General features: G+C 37.3%; 1 protein-coding gene across 1 annotated transcript; it reads left to right on the top strand.

Moving 5' to 3' along the window:
* Positions 1-380: 380 nt before the first annotated feature.
* EMB1441 (zinc knuckle (CCHC-type) family protein) lies at positions 381-10,437 on the top strand. The gene is made up of 14 exons (XM_088219975.1): positions 381-836; positions 953-1,065; positions 1,776-1,872; positions 1,964-2,088; positions 2,300-2,834; positions 3,022-3,207; positions 4,114-4,407; positions 7,157-7,309; positions 7,392-7,546; positions 7,926-8,031; positions 8,121-8,942; positions 9,142-9,223; positions 9,383-9,742; positions 9,930-10,437. Exons 1-14 carry the CDS (start codon positions 732-734, stop codon positions 10,121-10,123), a joined length of 3,327 nt encoding a protein of 1,108 aa, XP_088076101.1. The 5' UTR covers positions 381-731; the 3' UTR covers positions 10,124-10,437.
* The last annotated feature ends 159 nt before the right edge of the window (positions 10,438-10,596 follow it).

Below are 10,596 nucleotides of genomic sequence, written 5' to 3'. Positions count from 1 at the left end.
CGCGAAATGGCAACGAGCCTTTGTATTCGTTCGCAGTTTCCGGTTCTCTGCTCTCTGCATTACTGCATCTCAATGGATTAATTGAATTTGCTTGATTTGTTTGGTAGTTCTTCTCTTCCTCGCAACAAACTGGACCATAGGTTGAGCAAAATTATTTGTTAAGTCTTCTGAATTGGGACATCCATGGAACTTCAAATTTTCTTGGTTTTTATTAATGTTTTTACAAAAATTTCAGGTAATCAATAAATCTGAAAATCTGTCAACCTTTTAGATTTCAGATCTGATGAACAAATCTTGTTTCCTCTCAAAATTTTCAATTACGAATGTTTTTGACTTCCGCTCACTTCACTCATTTTATTTGTTTATTTTGGTTAGTGAAAAATGTGGCCTTCTGTTATCGTCATTTTCAGTTCTATAAAGAGGTTTCTCTCAAGAAGAAAAAAAAAAAAAAAACGAGAAAATAAAGAGGAACCAAACGGTTGATTTCGCCAGAAGAGTTTCCAAGAAACTTGATAGGGGAAGGCGTGGCAGCCAAGTCTCAAGAGTCAAGTTCCTCTCCCCAACATGTAACTCTCCATTGCAGAGAGCTACTGCAAGATTCTCGGAAACAAAACCTAGCACATACATACACACACACATATATATATATATTTACTTTTGTTTGTGTGTGTGTGTGTGTATATATACATATTCGTTAATTGAAAAAAGAAATCAACGAAAACCGAGTAGCTATGGTGAAGGTGCGCATGAACACGGCCGATGTGGCCGCAGAGGTCAAGTGCTTGAAGCGGCTAATCGGCATGCGTTGCTCCAATGTTTATGATCTCTCGCCTAAGGTCCATTTCCTTTTTGTCCTTGATTTTCTTCTTTGTCGATATCATTTTCCATAATTTGAGCTTGTACTAAGTGGATATTGATGATGGAACTATTGTTGATTGATGGTCTACGGTAGACGTATATGTTCAAGCTAGTGAATAGTAGCGGAGTGACGGAATCGGGAGAGAGCGAGAAGGTTTTATTGTTAATGGAAAGCGGTGTCCGTTTGCACACCACTGCTTATGTTCGGTAATGTTTAATTCTCTAATTTCTGTATGGTTCCGCCAAAAGCTTAAAGAAAAATAATGAGAAGTCAATTGATTCTCGATTCCTGTTTCTTCATCTTTTTCTTTTTAGTTTATCTGCATGTGCTGATTTCTAGTTATCATTGACGGATAAAAGATTAAGAGGGCTTCTATAAGCTATAGGGTTTATGAGATATAGCTCACGAATTCTCAATTTTATCCAAATGAAAAAAAAGTGGCTTAAAAGGAGGAATACCACAGATTGTATAAGGATGTAACATTTAAAATTGTTGAAACGTTGTTTTGGTCTATAATCGGGTAGTACCAGTATTTTATAGAGAGTTTACAATCTCTTCAAAATAAAGGCTACTTTAAACTGCTGATGTAAGAGCTTTTAGCTTGTCAAGCTTGTAAGCTCTTACTGAAAAAAAATAAAAGCTGAACCAAACACTCACTGAGGAACGATTTTTTACCTCTGTAGTTCATGGAAAAAATGCTAAATGAAATGGTGGCTTAGTGCAAAGTTTATCCTGTGATTGCTTCAAGGAAAGGTGGCTTAAGTGGAGCCTTATTATGATTCATAATTGTGACATATCAATTCTATATCTGCTTCGTTATTCTTCCTTTTTGGAGAAAGAAAAGATAACCTGACAAAGAAAGAGAAGAAAATCAATTAAGGATGCTGTTAACTTTTGGCATAGTCATTGTTCACAGAGACAAGAGTAACAGTCCATCTGGGTTTACTCTGAAATTAAGAAAGCATATTAGAACAAGAAGGCTGGAAGATGTGCGACAGCTTGGTTATGATAGGGTATGGCTCTGTTGAATCCTTCTGTATATTTGACCATCAGTTTACTGTATGGTTGTGAATTTTGTCTAATTTCGTCTTGCATTATTCTCAGATTGTTCTCTTCCAGTTCGGTCTGGGCACTAATGCGCACTATATTATCTTGGAACTGTATGCCCAAGGAAACATTCTCCTTACAGATTCTGAGTTTACAGTCATGACTCTTCTCCGGTCACACAGGTTCTAGTCCAGTTTCCATTCTTTATTCCTTTCTACGTGGCACATACAATAATCAAGCATAATGGTATGCTTTTTTCTTTTCTTGTTTTAAAGGGAGGATGAAAATCTCTTTAGTGGCTCTTGGTTGAGCATACTTGTGGGAAGCAATAAATGATACATCTTATTTTGTTTAAATGGTTTTGACTTTTAGAAATATGACTATAAATCGCAGGGATGATGATAAAGGAGTTGCAATCATGTCGCGTCATCGGTACCCAACTGAGATATGTCGAGTGTTTGAGCGAACTTCCGCTTTGAAGTTGCATGCTGTGCTCACTTCTCAGGAGCCTGATGATGGTGAACCTCTTAAGGCTCACAAAGGTACAACTGAGGAATCCAACACATCAAAAGAGAAGCACGATAACCGCAAGGGCGGGAAGTCTGCTGAGTCAAAGAAAAGCGTTGGTGATATTACTCGTACCAAACAAGCCACTTTGAAGAATGTTCTTGGGGAAGCATTGGGTTATGGGCCTGCACTTTCTGAACATATTATTTTAGATGCTGGTCTTGTTCCAAATACAAAGGTTTCCAAAGATGGAAAGTTAGATGATGATAAAATCCAGATGTTGGTCCAAGCCATTGAGAAATTTGAGGACTGGCTTGAGGACATTATTTCTGGTGAAAGAATTCCTGAAGGATACATTTTAATGCAGAAGAAGAATTTGGTGAAGGAACATACCCTATCTGAACCAGATGGTTCTATCCAGGTTATAATTATATTTCTCAATGTTTCTTTATTCCATGTTCCATAATCTTGAGTAAATAGGTGTTTTTGTTGTTCTTTTTTGTTTTAGTTTCTTTTTAAATTTGACAAAGCGGACACATTGCAAACAAACGGTATGAAATTTGGGCGTCCAGTTTCATAATGTTCTCATGTTTAGTTATGTTTTGCAGATATATGATGAATTCTGCCCTATTTTGTTGAACCAATTCAAATCAAGAGAGAATATGAGGTTTGCAACATTTGATGCAGCTTTGGATGAGTTCTACAGCAAAATTGAGAGTCAAAGGGCTGAGCAGCAGCAAAAAGCAAAAGAGAGCTCTGCCACTCAGAAACTTAACAAAATACGCTTGGATCAGGTTTTGACGGGCATCTATGTTTTTTGATGGTTTTCTATATTCAGATATATGGTGCTTGCAATTTTTTTATAATTGGCTTCTCTGCAAGATAGTCGTGGTTTTGAGAGCTAGAGATCAAATTTTTGGACTGTAATAGAGAGGTTTAGTGCTATTTGATTTGAACATGATGTTTTCTTTTGGGATCCAAGGACATCAATGTGTAATTTGATAAAATAATCTTAACAAAAAACTAGATTTTATCAGATTTACTATGTATTATATATGATGCAGAACAAGTAGACTCTAGAATCGATACATCAAAGTGTAGAGAAGATAATTTGGCGTACTACTCTCTCAGTATATTAAGTGTTATAAGCAGATGGAAAAATGAGAATTGGAAGGTTTTTGAAAGGATGAAAGTACCAATACTTTGAGTTGAGGTTGCTTGGCTCCAAATTTCTTGTCATTGTTTAGAGTCATCCCTTCTTTGGGAAGGGGAACTTGTAAATGTGTAGGATATGTTGCTTGTAATTTAGAGATTATATGGTTTTTGTTTATGGATCAGATACTTTTGGTGCTTTATTAATAATAATAAACTATTTTTCCTTCTAAAAAACAAACTTACCTTTTTTTCTTCCAAAAAAACCATTTGATAGTTGACTGAAGTTTATTGTCTTAAGGCTTAGTGATAACATTTATTTATAAGGTAACAGTTCTATTTAGGATGGTATCATTTGATTGTGCTAGCATGCATTGATGAATTAATGTGAATAATGTATTCTTTTCTTATTTCTTTACACTTTTTTTAATGTTTCCATGTTTTAGAAGTTGATACCAGTGGTTGTCAAAGAAAATTTGCTCGAGCATAAATTCTATGATTTCTTATGAATTTATTTGCATGTTTGATGCTCTTACATTCTATACTAGGAAAATCGTGTCCAAACATTGATGAAAGAAGTTGATCGTTGTGTCAAAATGGCGGAATTGATAGAATACAACTTAGAAGATGTGGATGCTGCTATATTAGCTGTCCGTGTAGCTCTTGCAAAAGGAATGAATTGGGAGGATCTTGCTCGGATGGTGAAGGAAGAGAAGAAATCTGGAAATCCAGTGGCCGGGCTCATTGATAAACTCTATCTTGAGAGGAACTGCATGACATTGCTCTTGAGCAACAATCTCGATGAAATGGATGATGATGAAAAGACACTGCCAGTGGAAAAGGTACTTCATTTTGTTGTTCTTTGTGTTTCTTTTTATTGGGCATATGTTTCTGGAGCACAAAGCCAAAATTTTTAATAAATGAGCTCAATGCTCTTCTCGTATTTGGAATAAGGTGGTGTTTCTGGCACATTTATGAACTATGACTCGTTTTTTTTTTCTTTTTTTGCTTTTGGGTAAAATTGCCATTGTCTAGTTTGCAAAGCAATGGAGTTTCCATTTGCAAACTAAGCCATTACTTATACTAAGCCCTTTTTGCTTTCTTTTTTCTTTTTGTTCTTGTATGAGGATGACTTATCCTTTTTCTTTGGTGGTTTTTCTTCCTTGTTTGCACCACTTTTTCTTTATTAAAAAGAGACCTCTGTTTTTGGAATGGAGGCCTCCTTTAACTGAATAAGAGAAGTAACCATATTAACAAGGAACTGAAGGCGTGCCTCCCAAATAGATAAGAAGCTTTACAAATTGCAAAAAGAAAAAAAAATATATTTACAAGCTTACTAGATCCTGTCCATAGTTAACATATTGACCATTAAACAAAATACTTCAAGTCTAGAACCATTAATCTCTAATGCTAGTAAAAAGAGACAAAGTGCCATAGAAAGCCTCTTGTTCCTTTATTTCCAAATAACCCAAATGATAGCCACCAAAATGAGGGAGATAAGGTCTCTCCTAGACTTGTACACACCAAAGCCATCTCATGCCAATAATCCATATGCAACCAAACCACTGGCTGTATAGGACAAGTTTGGGATGGACAGAGATGAATCCCATGATTATTTTCCAATTCAAAGAGATGAACTCCTTGACTTTCAAGCTGCCGGACAACAAAGAAAGAGAGTCTGGGAATTCACTCTCTTGCAAGCCCATTGGCATTCGTTGACCATCCCAATAATTTTGCCCCAAGCAGTCTCGTAAGGAAAGAAAGCAACATGAGAGAAATGTTTTTTTTTTCTTATAGATTTGCTACCAACTTTATCTTGAGCCCACATCGTTATGGGAAATGAGGTTGTGGTAGAAGGATCTCACAGTGAACAATTCATTCTTTATATAAGCCCATACAAGGTGGTTGCGTGTACCGAGATAAAAAATGACAAGAATGTAAGAGAGTCACAAGAGAAACCATGTTGTCAATCTCGCAACCATTAAGATTCCACAACAGATGGATGTCACACAAGGGAAAAGAAACACCATCTCTAACCACAATATCATTGATTGACCAAGGGTCCTTCACCCTAGCAATAGCATAGGTGCTAGGCAATCTATATTCCGACCACTGCCTAGTCTAAACAATATCATGTCAATAAAAGAGCTTGTATCCTTACTAATCCAATTCCAAAGGCTTGGAACATAACTTTAATTAATCCTAGATGTCCTTCAATCCCGTACTTGAAATAGTCAACTCTTTCCACAAGCCACTTCCTCTGGACATTAATTTCCAGAGCCACTTTGCCAAGAAAGTCTTGTTCATAGCATATAGAGATTTTATGTGCTGACTGGTGAAAGCAAGGTAGAAAAGAGAGGTTATATGGGCAAAATCGAGAGTATTGTTGATAAGGGGGAGCGTCTTTTCAAAAAGAGTGAGCCTTTTGCCTTTGGAGAGAGGGATCTTCTTCATGTACAGCTAACTCTTTTCCATCTTGCTGGAGAAAAAGAAATGTCGTTAAGATGAAGAAAGACGAGTCAAAATTGCAAGGGATAACATACCCTCCTGAATCCCTCACGAAAAGTACTCACAAAAAGGACTGAATCCCTCACGAAAGGGACTCACAAAAAGCACTTGAAAGCAAAGTACTTATAATGCTGATAGTAGGATCCTAAATACTTTAGATCCTTGAACTTGGCACCTAGGGGGAAACCAAGATATTTGAGAGGGAGAAGCATCATACATTTAAAGTGTAAGTGAATTCATCCACCCCAAAACAACACCAAAAGAAGCTAATTCTGGCTATTCCAAGTTGATGCAGAGGCTGGATACAACTTTAGGACAGGTGATGACACATCCAACTTTTATCAAGACATCCATTTTAGGTCTGTGAAACAATAGACTATTATCAGCAAAAAGTGAGTGACCTCATTTCTTGAATCCTTTACCAACTCCTGATGCTGCAATGAGATTATAAGCTCTGGCTTGAAGAAGCGTCTTTTGAAAAGCCTCCATGACAAGGATGAAGAGAAAGGGGAAAGAGGATCACTTTGTCTAAGGCCTCTAAAGGATGTCATAAGGTCAACTATTAACAAGAACAACAAAGGAAGAGGTAGAAATATATCTTTCAATCACTTGGTGAGGCATCCATGGTATAAATGCTACAATAAGAATTTAGGTTTAATCCTTTTAGCTACCTTACAGGTTAGTTAGAAACTAAGAAATTTAAGCAATTTTGAGAACGTAGTATTGTCTTTTGATTTAGTTCTTTTTTATCTTCTTAGCACTTGTGATAAGTTAGGGAACCTGATTGACATTTGATAGATTTTTTATAATGTTTCCATATGCAGGTTGCACCCATTGGTACTGTTTAATACTAACTTCTCTCTTAGAAAATAATGGAGGCATTTGTTATCTGGCTTCCATTCTATTGTCCATTTCTAGGGATGCGGTTAATTTTTTTTAGATGAACTGTCTTTGATGTCTGAGCCCGGGTTCCGAACCGGGGACCTGTAGTGATGCGATTCATTTGCTGGCTTCTGCTCAATCTTTGTGCACTATAATTGTGCTTACAATTTTTTTTTTCTAATTTGCATGTTCGTATTTCAGGTAGAAGTTGATTTGGCACTTTCAGCACATGCTAATGCTAGGCGATGGTATGAAATGAAGAAGAAACAGGAGAGCAAACAGGAAAAGACTGTCACAGCACATGAAAAAGCTTTTAAAGCAGCTGAGAGAAAAACTCGTATCCAGCTTTCTCAGGTAGCTTCTCTTTTGCGTATGCTAACTCTCTATCCCGTTTTTACTAGTTTGTGCTAATCTTTACTTTCACCTGAAAATGCAGGAAAAAACTGTTGCAACAATTTCACATATGAGGAAAGTTCACTGGTTTGAGAAATTCAACTGGTTCATCAGTAGCGAGAATTATTTGGTCATTAGTGGACGTGATGCTCAGCAAAATGAAATGATAGTAAAGCGCTATATGTCCAAAGGAGATCTGTAAGTAAAGGACGTTCAATGTTGTGCTTTTTATCTTCTTTTGACTGCCTTTCCCTTTATGGCTTTCTCCAAAATGAAGACAAAATGAAAATGGCCATCATAAGGAATGCCAGTTGATAGCTTTTCCTGACACCAGTTCTACTAAGGTTGACTATTGTGATTGTATGGCATTGTTTTTGTGTTGGTGCCAACCTCGGATCAAGTATCGTGTTTGTTTAGCACTATGATTCTGTAATAATTTTACTTCATTGAATTCTACATGCAAATCATCAGTTCTATAGGGAAGAGGACATATCAGTTGTTAAAAAGCTTTATGCTTGGACAGTTAGTTTGGAATATTGAACTTCCACTGGTGATATTGATTTTGAATGTTGAACAGATATGTTCATGCAGACCTGCATGGAGCCTCAAGTACAGTGATAAAAAATCACAGGCCTGAACAACCTGTGCCACCTCTCACTTTAAACCAAGCAGGCTGTTTCACAGTAAGTCATTTTTAATGCTGTAATAACAAAAGATGGTATAAAATATAACACATGCAGCATGATCTAACTTGTTCATCTTTATGGTGTAGGTTTGTCATAGTCAGGCATGGGACTCAAAGATTGTTACTAGTGCATGGTGGGTTTATCCTCACCAGGTCAGTAAAACTGCTCCTACAGGAGAATATCTCACAGTCGGCAGTTTCATGGTGCGTGGGAAGAAAAACTTCCTTCCACCTCACCCTCTTATTATGGGCTTTGGGTTATTGTTTCGCTTAGATGAGAGCTCGTTGGGATCACATTTAAATGAAAGAAGGGTAAGAGGTGAAGAGGATGGGACAAATTATATTGAAGAAAGTGGGCCTACCAAAGAACAATCTGATTCTGAAACAGAGACGGAAGTTTTTGGGGAAGAACCCGCAAAGGCTATGGCAATTGATTTGAATGGATCCCCTGCTGTTGATAAGCCTGTCCTGAATTCCCTTGATACTGGACATGTTTCTCCAGTCACCCAACAACTTGAGGACCTCATCGATAGAACTCTTGGGCTTGGATCTGCTACCGTATCACATAAGAATTATGGGCTTCAAACATCTCAGGATGATTTGGGGGAGGAAGAACAACATGAAGAGAAAAAAGCCACTGTAAGAGATAAGCCTTATGTTTCAAAAGCTGAAAGAAGAAAGTTCAAGAAGGGGCAGAGCAGTAATGCTATTGAGGCTAATATTGAGCAGGGAAAGCAAAAATTAAATGACAATGATTTCTCTTCCATTCAGCCTGAGAAAGATGGTCAGAATAAAAAACAAGGTGGTGGGAAGATCAGCCGTGGGCAAAGGGGTAAACTGAAGAAGATGAAGGAGAAGTATGCTGATCAAGATGAAGAAGAGAGAAGCATTCGGATGGCACTGTTGGGCGTGAGTGTTTTTACATGCTTTAATTTATCTTTTCCTTTGGCATGACCAAATCGTTATTTCTCTATTTAAAAGTAGTTCTTCCTCTTGCTGCTTGCTTTTGGGTCTCTATGCCTTGGACCCCTTTTTTTGTTAAGGTAGCGTACTCATAATTCATTTCCCATTATTTACTCTGAGAATGACTATTTCCTGAAATTTTCAGTCTGTTGCAAAGATTCAAAAGAATGATGGAGAGTCAGAAAATGGAAATGCAGCCGCCAAAGAGGATAAGAAGCCTGCTTCTGGTATGTTTTCAATATCTTAGTTGTGGAATTTCATGATGGGGCTGAATCAGTTTTTATTTCGTACTAAAGCATGAAATCACCGTGTCCTTTTTCCCTTTCTAGTAACTTTACTTGAAACTGCTGCTGTCATTACTATTTTTAATTTCTAAAATCTGGCAGGTCCTGTAGATGCTCCGAAAATATGTTACAAATGTAAAAAGGCAGGTCACCTTTCCCGAGATTGTCAAGAACATCCAAATGATTCTTCACATGAACATGTAAATAACAGAGTTGGAGATGATGTGCGTGCGGCTCCAGATGATCTTACTGAGATGGACAGGGCGGCCATGGAGGAGGAGGATGTTAATGAGATATGCGAAGACGAGAAAGGGAGACTAAATGACATGGATTACCTGACAGGGAATCCACTATCCAGTGATATTCTCTTATATGCAGTGCCTGTTTGTGGTCCTTACAGTGCACTGCAGTCATACAAATACCGAGTGAAGATAATTCCTGGCTCCGCAAAGAAAGGAAAAGGTATGCATGCTTTTTCTTTGACACTTGGAAAGTAAAATAGCAGTGACTAAAATTCTGTTAACACAGTTTTTATTCGGGTTACACCGTGCACGCGCAGCTTCATTTAGCTTCTCAGCTCTAATACAGTAAAAAATGCAGACAAAAACTGCACTGTGGATCTGACTTCTTCCTTTTCAATTTTTTGTAGCTGCAAAAACTGCCATGAATTTGTTTAGCCATATGTCGGAAGCAACAAACAGGGAGAAGGAATTGATGAAGGCATGCACCGATCCCGAACTGGTTGCCGCCATAATTGGTAACGTGAAGATCACAGCTGCTGGTCTAACTCAACTGAAGCAGAAGCAAAAGAAAGGCAAAAAGACCAGCAAAGAAGAAAGCTAGCCCTGGTATTTCTTAGGAGTTTGTTGATATGAACCTCTCTCCCATATACCTATACGCACGGAGCAGAATTTTGAGTAAAAAAGAGGAAAAAAAATCAATGTGGCAAATGGGTGCTTCGTACTAGTTTCAAACTTCCAAGGTGTACATGTCGGACAAGACTGGACTATTTTTACAGTTGAAGAATTTAGAATGTACTGTTTTAATTTTATTTTTTTCTTCTGTTAATTATGAATTAAGTATAGATTTTAAAGGGATTTTGTAAAAACTATTGGTCTATTCTGAACATAATCTAAATACATGTGTGTGTGTGTATATATATATATATATATATATGTATGTATTTCTGAGAAGCCAATTCATTTTCTCTCAGCACACGGGTGATTTGACAAGTGCTTATTGAATGTGTTTTTTCACCCACTTGGGGAGAGAGTGGATTGTGAAGTGAGTTACAGGGGCTACTAAACCCACACTTA

Source organism: Carica papaya, chromosome 5 (assembly GCF_054855325.1).
Source record: "Carica papaya isolate Zhongbai chromosome 5, ASM5485532v1, whole genome shotgun sequence".
Lineage (NCBI taxonomy): Eukaryota > Viridiplantae > Streptophyta > Magnoliopsida > Brassicales > Caricaceae > Carica > Carica papaya.
The sequence above is the reverse complement of the archived record's forward strand: the minus strand, read 5'-3'. Positions and strand labels throughout refer to the sequence as shown.